Below are 22,411 nucleotides of genomic sequence, written 5' to 3'. Positions count from 1 at the left end.
ATGTTTCCCTGATTTGTTTCAGAAACAGCCTAGTTTTTTCAAGACACTAGAGGCTGTGGTTAGGAAAGACGGCATGCACAAAACAAAAAAAGGGGAACACATAAATCTCAACACAGTATTAGCTTCATGTTTGACTGACAGCATTGATGAAAAATTCAGAAAGACCTTCCCGTAAGAATAAACAAATTTTAAACTGTACACTATACTTAAAATGATTAAAACAAACTTTTCAATACTGCCATCATGAAACATTTTTTTCAGAAATGATGTTAAAGGTGGATATTTCGATGGAGTCATCAGTAGATTTTCACTTGACACAAATTCGCTGATTCAAAAATACCAAGATGTCAAACTGCAGCTGATATTTCTCCAGACAGAGGTACGACATGAAACAATCCAGTTTATCAGTCCATTATAGCAGAACTGACCTATTCACTCTTCAAATAGTAAGTTTTTTTATTAACTGATCCATGTTTCATGCTTTTAAGGAGGATAAAATTAAGGCAAAACTCAACAAAATAATCCTAAAAGAGAAGAAAATCATCTACAACAGTCTAACAGAGGCAATTGAGAAAAACATGAAAAAGTGCTATGAAGGTAAGAAGATGGTCAACTTGTCACTATATTAAATCACAATTGTACATAAAAAATGTTTTGACAAAGTTTATTTTCTACTTGTAGATGCACGAAAAATTTCAGGGAATGATGCACTGAAAAAAATGAGGAAGACTATTGAGACACATGTATCCTTAAATAGGAACATGTATGAGGACGCAAAAGAGACCATGTTGGAGAAGATGGATGAACTGATGGTTTGTCACATTACAAATTAATTTGAGACCATGTTGTGTTTTTTCTATATTTGAGTGCTTTTGCTTAGTCTGAACATTCTCTAAAGATTAGTGAGTGGCTGTTAATATTTGTATTTTTCAGTATTACAAAGATTTAGTCTACAATGATGAGTTGAACTGAAGAGCTTAAAGCATAAACTGGACACAAGAACAAACATCTACCCATTAATTCAGATGTTTCAGTTGTTTTGAACCTCAATATTTGACTCTGTGAAAAGTAATAAAAGCTCTGATGTTTAATTAGATGATCATCTGCAAGGAACTAAAGGAAACCATGGACCACTCCATTAAACTCTCACTCAAGGCATCAGCTTTGAGTGAGAGTCTTCCAGGTAAAGAAAATATAGGCTATGAAAGTAAATCATTAGTAAAATGTTGAACAATGCTAAGCCCATGTTTTTATCTATTTGTTTGCTTTTCAGATGTTTCAGAGCATCTTGAAACTGTCCAGCAACATTACAATGAAGGTAAGGGCAGTCAAGAGAGAGAAATGACATCACAGTAACCAGGTAAATATATAACTCTTATTTCATGTTACTTTAACAGTTCCTGTGAATTCTCAAAGAAAGAGGGTGAAATTTGATGACAATCCTAAGCACCTAAATATACAGTAACTTTTAATTGTTTAATATATAAAATATAATATATAAAATATGTTTATTTGTGTTTAGTGTTAATGATAAGTTTGTCATAATTTAAAGATCAGAATAGCCATTTTAAATTACATATAGCCATTTAAGCTGTCCTTTTGTATTTTCATCATCTCAGCTAAAAAATCCAACTGGTTCTTAGCTAACATTGTACCAGGTAATGTTATGCAGTGTTAAAGTATGACACCACAACGTTACATCTTCTTCAAAAGAAGTTTAGAAGCAGCTGCTAAACGACTGCTAACAGTGGTGACACCAGAAGCACTACCAACATAAAAGTTCAGGTTTTGCTCAAAAACTTCCCTGAATATTGTGCACAGTCTTTTGACAGAAGTGACTTATTGACTCATATCAGACTGACAGCTGAAGTAAACAGGCTGAATTTGTTATTGCTGAGCACAGATGAAGTATTTGAATAATATCACCACTTATAATTTGTGTTATTTTACCCTTTTTGTATCCGAGTCACCTCAAACATGTTAAAATAAAGTGTTTCCCAAAATGACTTTCTACACAAACAGTAACAGAAACAACAGATATTAACATTTTCTATTCTAGGGTGAGGAGGCTTCAAGACATTTTAAAGCACATTTTAAGTACTGACACTTGTACTGTTTGCCTGAGTAGCTGAGTGTTAAAAATCTTTGTGCTTATTATTACTGGATGTTTCAGATTTGCTCCACACAGTAACAGCAGAAACCTGATGACCCACTCAACATCTCTGAGGGAACACTGACCAAAAGCATGAGGTCTCTGGATATCACCACAGACATTTCTGTCAAGTTGTGTTTACTGCTGTCTTTGAATGTTGTGTTTGACTTTTAATGAATTTGATGAAATTAGATTTTTCAGTCCTCACTGCAAGAAAGTCCTGGGTTTGAATCCAGTTTGAGGCCTTTCTGTGTGGACTCTGCATGTTCTTCCTGTGTCTGTGTGGGTGCTCTCTGTGTACTCCAACTTCTTCCCACAGGCTAAAACATGCATGGGGGTTAGGTTAATGGGTGATCTTGGATATAGATGTGCATGTGAGCAAGAATAGTTAGCTGTGTGACACAGTTATTATAGTTTTGTATTTTGTCATTAATTTTTATTTTATTTCTGTTTAGTTTCAGTAAGTTTCAAGACTGTTCTTATTTCAATTTATTTTTTATTGTTTGAAAATGTTTAGTTTTAGTTGGGTTTTATTACTGTTATAATTTTTTTTTAATTGTTGTGTATTTAGTGCAAATGTCAGAGGCAAAATTTAGGAAAACCAGTAGAAACAATAGGAACGTTTCACTTTTTGAAAACAGTTGACCCACTTGTCTTGTAGATGTCCAGTGTCTCAAACACGTCCATCAATACCATGTCAGGCACATTGTAATAACATTTTTACCAAACTAACAAATACTGAAACTAAAACTATTTCCTCTATACACTGATTTGTATTTCAAATGAGGTCATTTAATCGTTTCTGTAGTTTGTTGTTTTAATTTTGTTTAACTAAAATATTCATATCTAGTTTTAGTTTTTAGTTTAGTTTTAGTTGAGTGGAATAACCTTAGCAACCTGTTCAGGGTGTACTCTGCCTTTTGCCTGACAACTGGGAAAGACTCCAGCAACCCTGAATTGGATAAGCAAAAGAAAAAGGATAGATGAAGATTTTTAAGCATGAATTCCTCCCAGGGTTTTTAAGGTTTTAGTTGTGAGGGTCTAAACCAAAAGGCCAGCACTCTGTCCAAAAATGTTTTGATGTCTATTTTCTCCATTTTGTTGTATTTGTTCATTATTTGTAGACCCTAGTTATAGAGAAAATTATACAGCGGTAGAACTACAATGTTACAGATTTTAATTTTAGTGCTTTAAACCACAGGAATACTGTGATATTCAGACTCTTTTCAGTTTTAAGGATTCAATTTAAGTAAATTTGAATATTTATTTTCGTGATGTATTTGTCAGTTTTATTCTTAAACTTCTATAGCACATGATTTATGTATACCATTTTACTTACATTTCTAACATAAATATGAATTTACTGTAATACAGTGGTTTCTTTGGTTGTCATATGAGTAATAAAGCAGCAGCAAAAAATACGTCTCACCTTCTACTTTAACTATTATATCATATTGTTTTCTGTTGTTTCTATTCTGTATTGATTCTATGCTGTAAGATGGAAACATTTTTTTTCAAACCCTGTTCTTGTTTTTTTCTGACCCTAAAACTAAGCTACCTGCCAAAAAGCACTTTGCAGTACCACAGTAGCTTGTAACATAGAGCAAAGTTATCTATGAACTGTAAAGACTGAACCACGAACCATTTATCAACCAGAAGTCAAATGATTGTGAATCCTGCTTCATCTGAAGGCGTTCTTGCCTGGGTGGCCTTACAGGTCATCTACAATCCTCCAGTCACATTTTTTATCAGAATCTCTCTTCTATAATTGTATAATAATTAACTTTTATGGCTAAAGTAACCTTTTATAACCTTTTGTGTGATATTAAAATAATAGAGGTTTTTACATTTACTGTTTCACCAAGGGTTAAAAGACCAATGTCTTTAGACTTTTTGAATGCAGAATATTAAATTAAAGAAATTTAGCAACGGCAAAGCAAAGGAAAAATCAACTAATAATAATAATCACTTAATAAAATCACTTGAATTCGACCTATGTAATTAATCTACTCTAATGTAGATTCCTAAAACTGATGTTGGGAGGAATGAGAGAGAGGATGGGCTCATCCAGGCCTGAAGATGATTTAACAATTTGGACATATGTGTTACACCCCCTTCCTTCGTCTTACCAAATGTGGTTTGCTCTGTGAATCCCATCCTGTTGTTTCTCTCCCTCTCTGTAACGTTTCACATTGAGACATTTGGGAAAAACTTTAGTCATTCATTACAGTGGTCATAAACTCTGTTTTATCACTCTGCATAATTCAGCAAGTCAAACTTAACAGTTGCATGTTATTTGTTGTGTGTGGGTGGGCTGTCGACTTTGACAGAGAACATTGACAATTTATATTTTTCTTAGTATTTGTGAGGATTAAAGATGGCAGTAAAGATTTGTGATAAAACTGAGGTTGTTAGATTCGGCCCTGAATATCTTAGAAATATGGTATCTAACCAGATTTTTACTCTGGATGGCATTACCTTGTCCTCCACTAACACTGTGAGGAACCTTGGAGTCATTTTTGACCAGGATATGTCCTTCAATGCACATGTTAAATATGTAAGACTGCTTTCTTCCATTTGTGCAATATCTCTAAAACTAGAAATATCCCATCTGGCGCTGAAAAACTAGTTCATGCATTTATAACTTCTTGGCTGGACTACTGTAATTCATTATTATCAGGATGTCCTAAAACATCCCTGAAAAGCCTTCAGTTAATCCAAAATGCTGCAGCAAGGGTACTGACAGGGACTAGAAAGAGAGAGCATATTTCTCCAGTATTGGCTTCCCTTCATTGGCTTCCTGTTAAATCCAGAATTGAATTCAAAATCCTGCTCCTCACATACAAGGTCTTAAATAATCAGGCCCCATCTTATCTTAATGACCTTGTAGTACCATATCACCCTATTAGAGCACTTCTCTCTCACACTGCAGGCCTACTTGTTGTCCGAAAGTATTTAAAAGTAGAATGGGAGGGAGAGCCTTCAGTTTTCAGGCCCCTCTTCTGTGGAACCAGCTTCCAGTTTGGATTTGGGAGACAAACACTATCTCACCCAAACCGGTCGCAGCAGATGGCCGCCCCTCCCTGAGTCTGGTTCTACTGGAGGTTTTTTCCTGTTGAAAGGGAGTTTTTCCTTCCCACTGTCGCCAAAGTGCTTGATCATAGGGGTCATAAGATTGTTGGGTTTTTCTCTGTATGTATTATTGTAGGGTCTACCTGCAATATAAAGAGCCCTGAGGCAACTGTTGTTGTGATTTGGGGCTCTACAAATAAAATTGAATTGAATTGAATGGAATGGAATAGTAATAATTAAGAATTTTTTAAAAAGTGTTCATCACCCAACATTGTCTCACAACTTTATTATTCGTACATGGCCAACATGTGGCAGCATATAATAAAACCTATGGTAATATTTTTAATCTAAGTACCTTAATTTAGTTTGGCAACTTTGCCTAATGTCAGTGGCTCCATAATATAAATATTTTTCTGTTTGCCCAAGAAGTGAAAGATCCCTGGTTTGATTCTGGTTAGCTGCACAAATTAGTAACATATGAAGCTGTCCGTGGTGATGAGCTCTTGTGAAAAAAGGGAACAGCTGAAAGTACTTTTTCTTCTTTTTTTAATGTTTTTTTTTCCAGTGTAGTTTAAGTATACATAAAACTGTGTTTTTGTCTTGTTTTTAAACTATAATATTTGTAAACTTTAATCCCTTTGATTTATTTTAAACAACAACAACAACAAAAAAACACGTTCTCCGAGGCAGGGTGTTACCTGCCTGCCAGCCACTCCCATCTGCGCTGCACAAACACCTCCTCTTCCTGCTTTGCTCAGTTCTCATTTCTGCTTTTCCCTGCACCCACTTTACTCATGTTGAATTTACCTTTCTATGATATGAATAGATGCAGTTTCAATTGTGCAGTCTGAGCCACACAGTTACAGTTTGTTTTTAACCATATCTGTTTGTGGACTTTGCTTTGTTGGCAGAGATATGAAAATGCGCAGGAAAATCTGATGTGCATGGCAAACTTCACCGACGATACTTAGGGAGGAATAAACACACATCAGCCTTCGGCCATTTTGATGAACGCGTACGCCCCCTAGAGCGCGCCAACTTTATTAACAGCCACACAAATGTAAACCACACATCAAACATAGATGAACCATTTGACTGTCTCCATAATTGAGAGCAGTTTCTCTCCTCATGTCAACACCCCCACTTGCTCTCATATTATGATGCTCTTAAGTAACAAAAAACACAGATAGGGTTTCTTCCTCGGTACTGTATACCTGTCCGTATACCATGTTAAATGTCCAAACATAAACTTCTCAAACTTGAACAACTTAACCTTTGTTGCAGGTTTTGTCATTACATCTGCTACCATCTCTTCTGTTGAACAATAATCCAGAGTTATTTTTCCTGCACTCACGGTTGACCTCACAAAGTGGTACTTTATGTCAACATGTTTACATCTCTGTCTCGTCACAGGATTCTTCGCCAACGCAATTGCACCCTGATTATCTTCATGAACTTTTGGCGGTGCATATTTCTGTCCATCGATACCTTGTAACAGTTGCATTAGGTACAAAACTTCTTGTAGGGTTGCAGCTAAAGCCATGTACTCAGCTTCACAGGTAGATAATGCAACAGTAGGTTGCCTTTTGGTTTTCCATGAGATTAAAGAACCATCTACAGACAAGCTTATGCAATAACCAGTTGTACTCCGTCTGTCTGTTACATCAGCTGATGAACTGACCACAACCTCAGTTCTTTGTTGTCACATTTCCTGTAACATAGTTCTTTCTCGGTTGTCCCTTTCAGATATCTCAGTACATGTTTTACTGTAGTCCATTGGTCTTCAGCTGGCTCAGTAAAATACTGTGAAAGTTTACTGACTATAAAACTCAAGTCTGGTCTTGTGCATGTAGCCAAATAGATCAGACTACCAACTGCTTCTCTGTACCTTTTGACATCACTCATCCTTTCTGCATCATCAGCATAGTTCAGTGTTTGCTCACAAGGTGTCTGTCTTTCTTTACAATCCTGCATGTTGAATCTTTCAAGTATTTTTTCCACATATTGTTTTTGTGACATTTTTACACAGTTATCACTCTGGTCAAAATCTATACCAATGAAATGTCTCAGTTTACCCAAATCCTTCATTTTGAATTTTGCTGCAAGCATTTTCTTCACAATAGTTAGTTCACTTTCATCACTAGCAGCAATGATCAGGTCATCTACCCATATAATCAGAATCACCTTCTTATTTTCTGTCATCTTTGTGTAAACACAATGGTCAGCGGGATTTTGCACAAAGTTGTTCTCACTCAGATATTCATGCAACAACTTGTTCCAATTTCAGCCTGATTGTTTTAGCCCATATAGCGACTTTTTCAACTCGCACACCAACTTTTCATTTGTGTCGGATTTTACCTCATAGCCCTCAGGTTGTTCCATGAATACCTCACAATCTATTGGTGCGTGAAGATAGGCAGCTTTAACATCCATCTGATGTAAAAGCATGTTTTCTTGTGCTGCCTTTTGCATCAACACTCTGATACTAGTCAGGTTAGCAGTAGGGGAAAATGTTTCTTCATAATCCACACCTATCCTCTGACTGTATCCTTTAGCAACATAACGTGCCTTGTACTTCTCAGATCCATCAACATTGTTTTTGACTGCATACACCCATCTACCCCCCACTGTCTTCTTACCCTCAGGCAAAGTGGTTAAGGTAAATGTGTCATTTTCTCTTAGTGATTGCATCTCTTCATCCATTGCACTGACCCATTTCTCTGAGTTAGATGAAGTTATTGCTTCCTTGAATGTTTGGGGTATGTTACACATTGCTCTGTAACAATAATCCATGTTTGTGAGTACTTGATCACAATCCTTCTTGTCAGTAGCATATTCACTTAAATACCCAGGCCTCTTTCTCACTCTGGAAGGATACCTTGCAGCCTCACAGTCGAGTTCATTCTCCTGTGACTGTCTGCTCATCTCAGACATGCTTAGTGGGATCTGTTCCTGAGTATCTGTGTGTTCTGTACTCACATCAGTCTTTTCTCTGGTCTTGGTGAACCTGTTTTGTGTCTCAAAGTCACTCTCATCATCTGGCACCTTGTCAGTCTGTGTTTGTCTCTCTACTCTTGTTTTGGTCTCAAACTTCACCAGTCTATGCTTCTGTACTTTCCCACTGTCTGGGTAGTAGACCATATAAGCTGGACTGTTCTTGTCATATCCAACAAAAATTCCTTTCTCACACCTTGAGTCTAGTTTTCTCTTGTTCTGCCTGTAGGCATAACACACTGACCCAAATGTCTGCATCCTGGAAAGGTTTGGCCTTCTTCCTGTCAGCATTAAATATGGTGTCTGTTCTGTGCATCTGTTAAAACATCTGTTCTTCACTACAGCTGCTGTTTGCACTGCGTAAGTCCCACAACTCTTTAGGTAACTCTTTCTCTATTAGCATACACCTGGCCATATCAAAAAGAGTGCGCCAATTGCGTTCAGTGCCTGATACTCATTTCCCATAAACTCTGTTCCATTGTCAGACCTGATACATTTAACTTGCCCATACGGGGCCGTATCAGCCAAAAACTTCTGTGTTGCTTTTGCTGTGTCACTCTTATTTTTCAGAAAATACACAAACACTGCACTGGAATAGTCATCAGTGAATGATAGTGCAAATCTATATCCATCTCTGGACTCTGGGTCTACTGGACCAGCTACATCTGTGTGTACCAGCTCTAAAGCAGTTTTGGCTCGTGCATCAGGGTCCCTGTTTCTAGTTTGAACGAACTTTCCCTGTGTGCACACTTCACAATGCAAGACAGATTTATCTGTTTTCCCTTTGATTGCCATACCATCAACAACACCCTGTAATTTCTGAATGTCATCATAATTACAGTGACCAAGAATTTCATGCCATGTTTGCATGTCATAGCAACTGTGGAAAAGAGGAAATTGCTTTACTGCTACAATATATTAGATAGCATATTAATCAGCATTAATATTATCTCGTATAGCTTTAAGCTGGCCAGGTGACAGTTAATACCCGGACACCAGAATAATCATTTAACACACTGACACCATATTAATCCTTATTACAGGTGCAGCATAACCACTTTCAGTATTACTATGTCTTTATACACACATTGCAGTCCTGTGCTCATAAGGAGTTGAAGCTTTCCCAGGTAATTAAAGGTCTCAAGCTTCATTCAGCGTGACTGTCTGGGTGACACATTGGTTAAGAAGCCGGGAGCTTAAGAGAGATCGCACACATGCTTACAAAACACATATATATCACATATAACCTAGAACCAGAGTTAAGCATAGGCCTGAATGTATTGAGCAAACATGTTGCACTGGAGCTTTCTTGACAACAGGTGATGCGGGGAGAGGACCAGCCCCTGGAGACTGCAGAGGCCAGAGTCCATTGCCTTTTTTGGAAGAAGATGCCAAAAAGAGGAACCTCGATGTTGCATTTTATGCTTAAAATACATGAATGTTCTGTACATGCAAATTATGTGCTTGTAAACGCTAGAAGGGGCGTCATAATACCCTGATGCTATAAAAGCAGTCTGAAGTATAATTTTGGTGAAGACCCTTGCTGACATGTGCAGTGACTGTCTTCCCGCGCGAAGACTTCAATAAAAGATCGCTTTGACCCAAATCTTCTGGACTGTCTTGCCTTTGTACTCTCCACCAATTCTGAACCCTTAACAATTGGTGCATTGGCCGCGGTTGGTAGGGAGAGACGGTGTTGGCATTGTAGACGTCCAAGGGGGTCGCACAGACAGGATCCGGTGGTCAATCTGAGTGGACAAACGGGCAGCCCATCGCAAAAGGTAGGCACTACCTGTTGAATTATTCCGAAGTGTGCCGAATTGGATGTTTAAATTAATGTCTACTCATTAGATTACTGGTGACTGTTTGTGTTGTTATGATCTGATATTTTGTAGTGTACACATTGAATAAGAAAAGGTAAAAGTAACGGAAATAGGAAATACACAAGTTAAAGTAGTTGGACTACTGAATTTAGGATATAGGTCATTTGAAATCTGTATATGGTCATACAGTTATAATTGAATACAAAGCTGGGCTTGGGCATCGATAAGTGGGTTGGTGGTTTCATAGGATGTCTTTAAAACGTAATTGAATTCATGTAGAACGGAACTGTGGAAAGTTCTAGGAAGTGCATCGCTCAGAGGTAACGCTTGCCGGAGTCAGGGACGCTTAGACTCCGTCCTCTATGAGGGATAGTCAGTTGGTCACTGTGGAGCTTGGGGCACTCCAGCATAACTAGTGGTTGGACCACTTTACCGTTTGGAACGGTCTATGCACTTATTTGGGTAGCAAAGGTTGGACCTTGGGCGTTGGACGCTTTTAAATTCACTTAGGAACTTTAGTAATTAGACCAGACACAGGTTGGACCTGATACTGGGTCATTGACTATCAAAAACTTGGAGTTTGTCCCTTGGAGGGTTAATTCAAATTTTGTCGAAATTATGTAGGTTGTGCAATTTAAGGCCTTGTAAATATTATTTAATTTACCAGACGTCTCTGTATTATAATTTCTATGTTTGTATATAGGCTCTGTCTGCCACGGGCACTGCAGCAGGCTGGTTATTTTGAGAGTGTGTCTGTGTCTATGTAAATGACATGCCTGTGACTTATTTAGACTGACATTTCCTGTTTACTAATGAGTGGTTAATGACTGACTCGAGAGCCTGGATTAAGGAAGACTTGTGGTGGTGTTTTAAGGGAAGATTTGCCTTTATTTCTACTTTGTTGGCATTATGATTGTTAAATATGATAAATGATCTATGATGTGTGTTTTGTTTTGAACATTCCTGAATGCTATAATACTTGCTGAAACTCATATGACTTGCGTTTTCGATTGTTTATACTCACACTCTTTTAATATTATGTAACAAGCTTCTGTACATACACATGTCGGATACAGGGTATTGTTTACTCCAATACACACGGGCAGGGGAATTTTATGTCGTAACCTGTCGGTGTCGCGTTGTGGTTTTAGGGATTCCGTATGGCTTTTTAGTCACTACAGTAACAGGGTCATCGGAAGAAACATTAGTTGATTTTGCATGTAGTAGTCTTGTTATCTTTCGGGCGTTGGCATTATACTGTAGACAGCAGAGAAATTTAAACCCCACGGACGCCGAACGGGACTTTACGGCCTTTTGTGGAATTGCTTTCAGGGATTTTGATATTCTGTTCGACTGGAGAGGATAATTGGCTGTCTCATTTTGCTTGAATGTTCGATAACGGCTCTTGTGTGGTTGAGTATACCAGGACAGGAGACGTTGCCAACGTCACTTGTCGATGTCACGCTGAGTTTTCTAACATTGAGTATGGCTTCACAGTAACTGCGGTAGTACGGCGTTCACCACAAGTGTTATTAGACTTTACTGCTCGTAGTCTTATTATATTTCGGGTGCTGGACTTATACTGTCATCCCGATAGAGGTCCCACTCCCACTGACGCCGAACGGGACTTTCCCGCCTTTTGTGTTTCTGCCTTTCGGGGTTTTGATATTGACTTTCAGTGGACCGGATAGATTGCATTGTTTTTCGGCTTGATTTTGTTCGAGACAATTTTGTTTTGCAAATACACTCACGTGCACTGACTTGTAGATTTGATGGCTGAAAGACACCATACAGTTTTGGGGGAAGGGCGCAGGGATGTCACCGGCTTTACTTTCAGTCTTGTGCTGACTCCAGTAACGGACGGTCAAACATGGTGGGTGGAAACAGAGGTGCGTGTTTGCTGTGAAGTAGGGCTCACTGAGCGTGACTACACTATAATTGTGAACTTGACTGAAACAGAATTCCCCCTGTTATTACATGAGTGTTTGCGCTTGGTAACCACGCTACGTGAGATTGTGGAAGACAATAGTGAGGAGGCCGCAGACCTGTAGAATGATAAACATTTTCTCTTATACGTTTGTGCGACATTTCCCATTTCCTGTTCTGTACTTTATTGTATTTGCCTTTGGTGTGCCACATAGCTGTTATGTGCATATATAAATTTGATTTTGTGTTTTAACTGATACTATCTTACTGCATAAAGCGCACACATTAACGCAGTGACATGCTGACCTTTGGGCACTGCCGAATAAAAATTACTCCCCTGGGAGAGGGCCAGTTCAGAGCCAGTCGTGTGTTTCGTGGAGAAAGGGCGGACGCACCGGGCGACCCAGTTGAAATTGAATTCGCCACCACGATCACAGAATCACAAATAGCATGGTGGTTGACCACGACCTTTGCATTGTTTAGTACAATGGTAGACCTGTGCGAGGAGGTCGACACTGTACAATGGGCCTCTCCGGATGAGGGGAGTGGAGAGGACATTTAGGAATGTTCATGTTGTGTTACAATGGCTATGCATTTGGGGTTACTTTATACATGTTTGTTTTATTGCTTTACACAGTTCAGTTTTACTGTTAGACAGTGGTGGATATTAGATGACATTTGCTGAAGAAATGCTTGGTCCCTGGGGAGCTAGGGTGTGGTTCCTGTTTGCTCACTACAGCGTGACAGGCAGCAGCTTTGTTTCCTGACAGGCACACCGGGGTCCCTTGAGGGATGTAAAAGTTTGGTGACTGTTGTTAAACATGTAACTAGAGGCAAGACACTAACATAAAAACTTATTAAGTTTATTGTGGGGGATCATTTTCAGGTTTATGTCACTGACGAGATCTGGGTTGTTGCTCAGGGGTGGACGGAGCAGATAATATTGTGTGGTGAGGCCTGAGTTCACTGTTCTCTGTGTCACCAAGCAGAATTAAAAAAGGGAAGTGACTGTTAGAGCGGAGAGACGACCTCTGAGGCGGAAAAGGGAAGTGCCGGAGGGTGACTGGCAGGGAGGAGCCGACAGCAGCCATTTTGAAGAGGTACGTGCTGTCTTGCAGGAAATCACAAAATGGCGGACAGCTCGGCCAACGGACAGAGACGTTACAAAACATTGAAGGATCAGGTGGAGGAGCTGAAAAAGGCCATAAGGATGGCCTGCACAGGTACGTCTAAAGCAGCTGAAAAGGAGTGCCGAGCCATGGAAGCAGAGGTAAGCAAAATTTTTGACTTACAACACAAAGGGACAGATGAAAGGACAGCTCTGGAGGTGGTGCTTAGAACAGAGGGAGAGAGATGTGAGAAGAAACTAAAGAACTTACAGGATGAATCAGGAGGCCGCTCAGTTAACCGGAAAACAAAAAAGGAAATGACTGCTTTGAAGGCAATGCATGGCAACTGCTGCAAGTGGATGATGATGTGCAATGCAGTGTCGTCCTGGATGAAAGACAAAGTGGAACAGCCTGAGCCAGCAAAGGAAGAGGACACGGTGAGTATAATGAAATTACTGCAGAAATTACAGGACGACAATGAAAAGCTGGAGGACAAAATGGCAAAACTCACGTTGAAGGGGGAAGAAGTAAACAACCCTCGAACACCAGCAATATACCCGTGGATCCCACAACTTCCCAGCGCCCCGCCACAGCTTGGTGGAGCGGAGACTCCTCCCCCTTACGTGATGCCAGTGATGTCCTTAGACGGAGGACAGGTGCAGGGCCCTGATGGACAGACGGGCATTGTGACAGGAGGACTCGTAAATGTCGAGTACCCAGGCATGACCAGGCCAACCCAACATGGAGAAATGACGGTGGTGGGACCACACAACAGGGAGAATGCAGGGACGCAGACGGCCTGTGCCACAGGTCCCGGTTTGGCATCGTGTAGCCGGGCCTGGACGACGCGAGACTCACTAGGGGAAGCAGCAGGGCCGGGGGTGCCTCACACCGAAGCCTCACCTGCTGTCCCGACGGAAGAGGTGCCCTCGCAAGATGAGGAAGAAAGGAGGTCAGAATTGGTCGAGCTGCCGAACCCAGAAGGACAGACACACCACCAAGCAAGCAAGCAGATTACTAAGGAGCAGAATAGGTGGGATGGGCAGGTTTATGGGCAAATGCACGAGGACCGAGACGCTCTACTGGCAGTGGTAGAAACGCTGACCGTTGTAAAGCAGAATGCCCTGAAGGAACTTATGGAAGAGGAACTAAAGCACTTGAAGACTTCATCCAAAGGGCATAAGCCCCCGAAGACAATTGTGGAGGATGACATGGAAGAGGGCAAGACTTCATCGGAAGATGACATGGAGGAAGAAGAGGAGGAAATTAAAGGAAAAGACGGCTGTGACCCGGACAAAAACTTGAACTTGCGTAGTAGAACGGTGCACAGACATCCAACTACAAAACTGAAGTCCGACGCCAGAGTGGAACGCAAATCAGTGTTTGACGCCCCAATGAGTGGGGGGAAGACCAGCAAGAGCAGGGAAGCGGACGTTGAGGATGCAGTCGAGAGAGCAGGCTGGAGTATGCCGCTGATAGTGGGCCCCAAACATGAACCGATCTACCGGGCATACAAGATAAGGGATCTGGAAGCTCTGGCCAGACAACTGCCACCTGTCACAGAAGGAGGAGCAAGATGGCTGAGGAAACTGGATGCGTTGACGGAAGGAGAGGAGATCGCCATCGGTGACTTCCGCGCTCTAGCGGGAGGGCGATGATTGCATGTGGACTGGCGGACGTGGAAGAAATGGCAGGAACAACCAGATACGCCAACAACATGCCATACCGCCAAGTGCGAAATGCCCTAGCAAACGCAGTGCGTGAGAAGTACCCGACCCCAAATACTGGAGCCATTCCTAAAATAGTTTGGGATCCACAACACACACCCCTAGAGTTTCTAGCGAGAGCAAAAGAGCAGTGGCTGTCAGAGACAGGGATACATCCTGGCCAAGAAGGGGAATCACGAGCTTGGTTTAGGGCTGCGGTGTTGGCAGGACTACCTAAGCAGGTGAGAACTGACTTAGAGAAGAATCCAGACTTTGCGGTCGCGGACTCCACCCAGTGGGAGCGGCATTTAACCCACCGGCTGACGTTGGAACAGGATGAGGTGAACAAGCAGAAAAGGGAGTTGGAAGAAGCGCAGGCGTGGTTGGTGAAGTTACAGTTGGCAGAAGCAAAAGACAAAGCAAGTGACAGAAAGAAAGAAAGTAAGGAAGCCACTAAGAAAATGATGGTGGCAAAGCCGCAGCCTGATCCCGTGCCTGAGTGGCCAGATCTGGATCCCAACCTGTATCCTGATGACCGCTGGGCCGTCAATGCACCAAGGCAGAGACAACCCGCGGGAAATTGGGGGGCGACGAGACCATACAGAGGGCGTGGTGGTTACGCCGGGAGAGGACAAAGGGCACGTGGTACGGGGAATCCCAGCTCCACGTCATGGAATGCCTGTCTGAGATGCGGAGCGGAGGGACATTGGGCGAGAGACTGCCCAGAACCGCCCCTGAACTACCGTGGGCGAGGCTACCAAGCCCAGGCACGTGGAGCTCCTAGAGGGAGAGGTGCATACAGAGGTGGACACCAAGCTCCTAACCCAGGTGCAGCGCCAGTCGCCCAGTATCCAGTGGCAGACTGGGGCTGGGAGGGAGAGCAATATTGACGGGGCCCTGAGAAACCGGACGGTGTGGGACTGGCAGATCCCATGCTATCTATGACTGTGGAAGGAACACCACTGACCTTCCTGGTGGACACTGGAGCGACCTACTCAACGCTTATATCCACACCAAACAGTGCAACTCTCTCAGACCACACTGTGAGCGTGGTTGGTTTCTCTGGGGTTCCCATGACTCTGCCACTAACTGATCCAGCACTGACCACGCTGGGAAAACAGACTTTGAAGCACAGATATGTAGTGTCACCACAAGTACCTGTAAATCTCATGGGCAGGGATCTGCTCGTGAAATTGGGAGCTACCATAATGTGTTCTACAGATGGACTCACAGTTACTCTTCCGGGAGGCAGACAGTTCCCGTGCCTGGGGACACATACAAAGACTCAATATCTGATCCAAGACTCTGAACAAGCTACCGCCGACATTTACTGGGGAAGGCTGGTGGAAGACGGCATTCTCAGACAATATGAGCTGTGGAGACCCTGGATAATGAGCCTGGCCGTCTACACCCCGCCGCGTGACCCTTACCACGTCACTCTGTTTTATGATAGGGATGAGGATGACACATACCGAGAACAATTTGAATCTGACCTCGAAGGTCAAATTTGGAACGTGCGTTGCCACAACATTTATGTTGGCCCGGAAGGAGTTGCAGCTGCTGTGAAATTAACGGAAGAACAACTGCCTTGGTACGAGATGGGTTCCGATTCAGCTCCTCATGTCACATTGGCGGTCCACATAGGTCATCAGGCTAGAGAAATGGGTCCGATGGTCAAGCGGGCCCTGGAAAACGGATGGTGGCAAAGTACGCAAATCCCAAATGTTTGGTATGCGCCTAAGTGCAAAACCTACCGTATCACCTGTCTGTCTAACGACGCGGTGGTTGTAGAACACAAAGAATTTCAAGAACACACGGCAGGGAAAAAACAGACCACCCTGACGCAGTTGCAGCGCTTTCACGGCTCCCTGACAGTTTGTGGTCAACAGGGCCACGGATGTTGGCCTGGCTAATTGTTCACCCGTCCTGTTTCAGCTAAAGTCGGAGGCGCCAATCAACAGACCACAGTACAGACACAAACCAGAAGCTGAAGAGGGAATTGCGGAAACCATTGAAGGGCTGTTGAAAGTAGGTGTGCTTGAGCCTTCACAGTCATTTTGGAACACACCTATCTTGCCGGTGGAGAAGCAAGGGACAGGGAAATACAGGATGGCGCATGATCTGAGGGCCATTAATGCCATACTGCGCACTGACACTGTGCCTGTGCCAAACCCATACACGGCTTTAACCGCCATCTCATGGGACCAAAAGTGGTTTACATGCATTGATCTTGCTAATGCTTTCTTTTGTCTCCCCTTACATGAGTCACTGAGGGACATTTTTCATTCACATACAGAGGCCAGAAATACAGATACACACGCCTGCCACAAGGCTTTGCACTGTCCCCAGGCATTTTCAATCAGGTGCTGAAAGATGCATTGTCACCATGCCACCTGCCTGAAGGTTGTACATTAATTCAGTATGTTGATGACCTTCTCATTGCAGCCCCGTCAGCATCGGCCTGTACAGCAGCCTCGCTCGTGGTTCTGAACCGACTGGCAGAATGTGGGTTCAAAGTAAGTAAAGAAAAACTGCAGTTGGTCCGACCGGAAGTAACATTTCTGGGCCGAGTCATCGCACACAGGTCAGTGGGTTTGATGAACACACACAGAGACCAGATTCTGACACACCCAAAACCACGAACTGTGAAGGAGCTCCTTTCCTTTCTAGGCCTGACAGGGTATAGCAGACAGTTCATTCCTAACTATGCAGGCAAAACGGCCCCTTTAAGGGACCTGATAAAAAAGGTGGGCGTTCGAAACCTTAAGGCTGAATTGCCCTGGACGCCGGCCACAGAAACTGCGTTCATTTCACTGAAACAAGATCTGTCAAGGGCCACAGACCTGGCCACGCCCAACTATGACGAACCATTTTACCTTGATGTTTCTGAAACAAGTGGGGTGGTGAATGGGGTGTTGTTTCAGAAAAAGGAGGAGGTAGAGATGTGCTTATGTATGTTAGCATAAGATTAAACCCAACAGAGGCCAGGCATCCCACGTGCACACAACACGCAGCTGGGGTAGCAAAAATCATTCAGAAAACAGCACATGTAGTGAGAGAACATCCACTTAAAGTGCTCACCACACATAGTGTAGTAGCATATGTGAACTCACAAGCCTTCACCATGACACCACTGACACAACAGAGGTTGAGCAAAGTCCTAGACGCTCCAAATCTGACATTTACACATGAGGGATAAACATGGCGACTTGATGGGGTCAGGGGAACCACACGACTGCGCCAAAAGAGCTGAAGCTGAAGAGAAAGTTAGAGAAGATCTGAAGGCGGACCCCATCCCCGGAGCTGAAGACTGGTTTACAGATGGCTGCTGTCACCGTGATGAAGAAGGATTGAAAGCAGGCTACGCTGTGGTTTGCAGAAGAGGACAACACTATGAAGTGAAAGAAGCCGGAAGAATTGAGGGCCAACAGTCAGCACAGAGAGCTGAAGTAATAGCTCTGACTCGAGCCCTCAGACTGGCCAAGGACATGAAGGTGAACATTTACACTGATTCAGCTTATGCGTTTGGAGCAGCTCACGTGGAACTTGCTCAATGGAAGAGAGCAGGTTTCAGAACAGCAACTAATGCCCCAATATGCCATAAGAGGGAAATGGAAGAACTGGAAGAAGCTCTGAATGACCCAGGCGAGGTAAGTATCATAAAATGCAAAGGACACTCTCAAGAAAACACAATGGTGGCCAAAGGGAACCAGAAAGCAGATGAAGCCGTAAAAGAAGCCGCAGGCTACAAAGGACGAAGGCAAATGGTGGAGGTCACTGCGGAGGAGGAACCAAACATCGATGTGTTAGAGGAAGCCAGACAAGCTCAGGAAGAAGCCACCAAGAGGAAAAGGAGGTGGGAGAACCGAGGAGCCCGGAAAGAAAGAGGTCTGTGGTGAGACCCCACGGGCGACCGGTTCTGACAGCTAAGCTGGCTGAAAAGAAAGTAAGCGAGGCGCATGGACTTGGCCACGTAGGAGTGACACAGATGGAGAGAAACTGTGCCACTGGTGGCACCCGGATCTGAAAACATGATAAAAGAGAGAGCCCGAACCTGTCTAATTTGCGGGGCACACAATCCAAAGCCAGCGGTGAAGCCAGAAACAGGTAAGTTTCTCATGCCAGAGAGACCAGGAGAAGAAATTGTGATTGATTTCACCGACATGGTAGATCCAGGTCCAGGAGGAGTCAGGTATTTGTTGGTATGTGTGGATGCTCTGACCGGCTGGCCAGAGGCATGGGCGACCAAAGAGAGGATGCAAAGAGTGTGATTAAATGTTTGATTAACCACTACATCCCAAGGCATGGGTTCCTAAGAGAATTAGATCAGATAACGTACCCATTTTAGAATCAGGATTTAGCAGAGGTGGAGAGAATGTTGGGGGTTCAGCATAAATTCGGGACAGTGTACCACCCTCAATCGCAAGGGAAAGTAGAAAGAATGAACCTAAATTTGAAGAACAAACTGGCTAAAATAGTGCACAGACAGGGTTGAATGGTTGGCAGCCCTGCCCATTGCTTTGATGACCATAAGATGCTCTGTTAACCAATCTACAGGTTTCACGCCTTACGAGCTGCTGACAGGACGGCAGTTTCCGGCGCCCTGGACAATGGTCCCGGTGGAGCAGCCCAGAAAAAGTAACAGGTCTCATGCTGAATATTTTAATGAGTTGAAAGCTCTTGTGTCCAGTTTCACAAAACAGGTTACCTCTGGAGGACCAACAGCAGGAGGGAGGTCCCAGACGCAAAGCAGTGTGGCTGAAAGTCATCAAGCGGAAGTGGAAAGAGCCCCGCTGGACAGGTCCGTATGAGGTAGCCGCCAGGACAACACAGCGGTCCGACTGAAGGGAAAGGCGACACCTGGTTCCATTGGACGCAGTGTGCTGCAGCGGACGAGAGCTTGGTAGACAACGACCCGGCTCCACAGAACACGGGTGCTGACGACAGCCAGAGGCAAATAAATCCTCTCACCCGTGCAACGGGCCGACCAGCAGTCTACCTGGGAGGCCGAAGCAAGAAGCGAGCCAAGAGGAGATCCCCACGCCAACGCAAGGAGTGGTAACAAATTAGAAAAAAAAAAAAAAAGAAACAAAGGAATCTTTATGTCAGCAATACACATTTCACACGACACCATGCACAGATTTGACTTACAGGCACGTAGAAAGAACGGGGGAGAGGAAATTGGTAAAATGCTTCTCACAACCACATGGCTTCTATATAAGATAGTATTAGTTTGGTATTTGTCTGCTTCTGTATTTTTGGCAGATAGCCCGGCGCAGCCCACCTGAGCACGGAGGTCAGCCCAGCCCATCACTGACTGAAAAACCGAACACCGAAACGGGGCCGCTGAAAAGACCCAAGCGTGAGGTGTCAGGTAAAGGGGATGAGTGTCTCAGCGCATATAATGGCATGGAACTGGACTACGTTAAAGGGTCCGCGAGTTCATACACGTTTGATCTATGTGAAGTGATTAACTGTGAAGGAGCAAACAGCAGCTGGAGGGGATATGACGTGTGGGTGTGCAGCCACCCTTACGTTTGCACAAGGGGAGGGAATCCTCATTCCAGCCGGGGTATCCGCCCTGTGCTGGGTCATACACAGCGGCACAGTGGTGCGCCCCTGGCTGGGGGAACGTGGTAAGTTGGACCGGAGTAGGGTGGCAGCCACAGGTGCCGGGGGTTGAAGGGAATAGCCATTCAGAGGGATTTTTCTACTGCCCAAAACCCTATCACACTTTCTCTGGGTCCCTGGGACACCCTGCCCGGTCACAGAGCCCAGGAAACGTGTTCTACTTGGTAATCGGTGCAGATGTCTCGGGGACAGATCCGATCGGATTAATTAGGATAAACTTAGTGAATCCCACGTCTAATAATGTCACAAATTTGTTACGAACATTACAGGAAAAGGAGGGGACGGGTTGCCAACCGCTACACCAGAGGAACATGAACCAAAAGGTAGACGAGTGTTGACGGTCGATTACACTAGGCTGAAGCCGCAGGATTTAATCGAGCGTGCCACCGGGTTCAGTGACAGTAACCTCTGGCTGGACTGGGTGGCCCAAAATGCTAAAGAACAACAAGTGTCTAACTGTGTTGCTTGTGCCTCAGCTAGGCCGCGTTTGTTTACAGAGCCTGCTCCACTGTATCCAGGGGACAAGTGGGGTACGACTGTATGCTGCGACTTACGAGAGAAGCGGTGAGTACTGGCAACTGTTCAATTCTGGCCAGCCTCTTCCACCAATGACAAGCAGACACAGGCAGGACCATTTAGACCCAAAAGGATAACTATACGTGCTTTAAGTTCTCTACAGATAAACAGAGATACCGCTGGGAGATATTGACCCCACTTGTGCTCTGTGACAATCACAGGGAGAACCACCAATATGAAAATCATTCAACTACATTATTGGCAACTGGGCAAGAAGTGGCTATATTATTATTGTGGGCAGAGAACTCTCTGGTCCGTGTTCCTCTGGGAAGTGTTGGGACGTGTGCAATGGTAAGGTTGGGAGCTCCACTGACATTAATCGGCAACAAAGTGAAAGTCATGCCCGAAAGAAACACACGCACATTGGCAGCCAGACGTAAGAGACACATATTGAGTAAAAGAAGCACTCAGGGAACACATGTATACGATCCCAGAATGGATTCACCCACATGGATTGACTGCATAGGAGTGCCCAGGGGAGTCCAAACGAGTATAAACTGGTAGACCAATAGCAGGGTTTTGAAAACTTACCAATAATCTCTGCTCTTTTTCCAGTGACCCCAAACAAGAATGTGGACAGGATAAACTACGTTCATTATAATGTGCTGAGACTCTCAAACCTAACCGGGATGCCTTTGTGGGAGTAGTAGAACAGTTGGGTCCGACCTCATTAATGGGGTCCAAACAGACTAGCTCTCGACATGGTTCTCGCAGAAAGGGGCGGAGTCTGTGCTATGTTTGGCGACATGTGCTGTACCTTCATCCCAAACAACAGCCCCAGATGGCTCAGTTACTCGAGCTCTGGAGGGCCTTAAAACTTGTCCAGGACCATGCATGAAGACTCAGGGATTGAGAATCCCTTTGAGGGTTGGCTGACATCCGTGTTCGGGCAGTGGAAAGGGTTGTGATGTCTGCAATGCTTTCTATATCTGCTTTTTTAGGGATTTTGGTCACCTGTGGATGCTGTCTCATTCCTTGTGTCAGAGGATTGTTGGAAAAGGTAATTACGAGGGCAGTGGATCCCGGGGCAGTGACCCGGTGTCCATGATGCCATTGATGGAGATGGAAACGACTGAGTGGGCCGAGGAGTGACACAGCACACGGTGTAGTGACCTCTTGTGGTCAAGAGGTCAAAAGGAGGATTGTGGAAAAGGGAAATTGCTTTACTGCTACAATATATTAGATAGCATATTAATCAGCATTAATATTATCTCGTATAGCTTTAAGCTGGTCAGGTGACAGTTAATACACGAACACCAGAGTAATCATTTAACACAGCTGACACCATATTAATCCTTATTACAGGTGCAGCATAACCACTTTTAGTATTATTATGTCTTTATACACACATTGCAGTCCTGTGCTCATAAAGGAGTTGAAGCTTTCCCAGGTAATTAAGGTCTCAAGCTTCATTCAGCGTGA

The 22,411-nt window shown here is 43.6% G+C and overlaps 1 protein-coding gene across 5 annotated transcripts in view; it reads left to right on the top strand.

The window, feature by feature from the left end:
• LOC102083097 (nuclear GTPase SLIP-GC) overlaps nt 1-22,411 on the top strand; it is a 70,411-nt gene that overhangs the window by 10,810 nt on the left and 37,190 nt on the right. For 2 of the 5 annotated variants that reach the window (XM_019357912.2, XM_025906206.1), the window contains 8 exons: nt 23-171; nt 262-379; nt 489-597; nt 682-812; nt 1,096-1,183; nt 1,274-1,318; nt 1,398-1,461; nt 2,174-3,571. The exons of 1 other annotated variant lie outside the window; for it this stretch is intronic. In XM_019357912.2, coding sequence (XP_019213457.1) covers nt 23-171; nt 262-379; nt 489-597; nt 682-812; nt 1,096-1,183; nt 1,274-1,318; nt 1,398-1,461; nt 2,174-2,237 — 768 coding nt within the window. In that variant the 3' untranslated portion in view covers nt 2,238-3,571. Of the gene's footprint in view, nt 1-22; nt 172-261; nt 380-488; nt 598-681; nt 813-1,095; nt 1,184-1,273; nt 1,361-1,397; nt 1,462-2,173; nt 3,572-22,411 lie in introns of those variants that run through there. 2 more of the 5 variants (XM_019357915.2, XM_019357914.2) reach the window with 2 other exon arrangements.

The sequence above is a fragment of the Oreochromis niloticus genome, linkage group LG4 (genome assembly GCF_001858045.2).
Source record: "Oreochromis niloticus isolate F11D_XX linkage group LG4, O_niloticus_UMD_NMBU, whole genome shotgun sequence".
NCBI classification, from domain to species: domain Eukaryota; kingdom Metazoa; phylum Chordata; class Actinopteri; order Cichliformes; family Cichlidae; genus Oreochromis; species Oreochromis niloticus.
The sequence above is the reverse complement of the archived record's forward strand: the minus strand, read 5'-3'. Positions and strand labels throughout refer to the sequence as shown.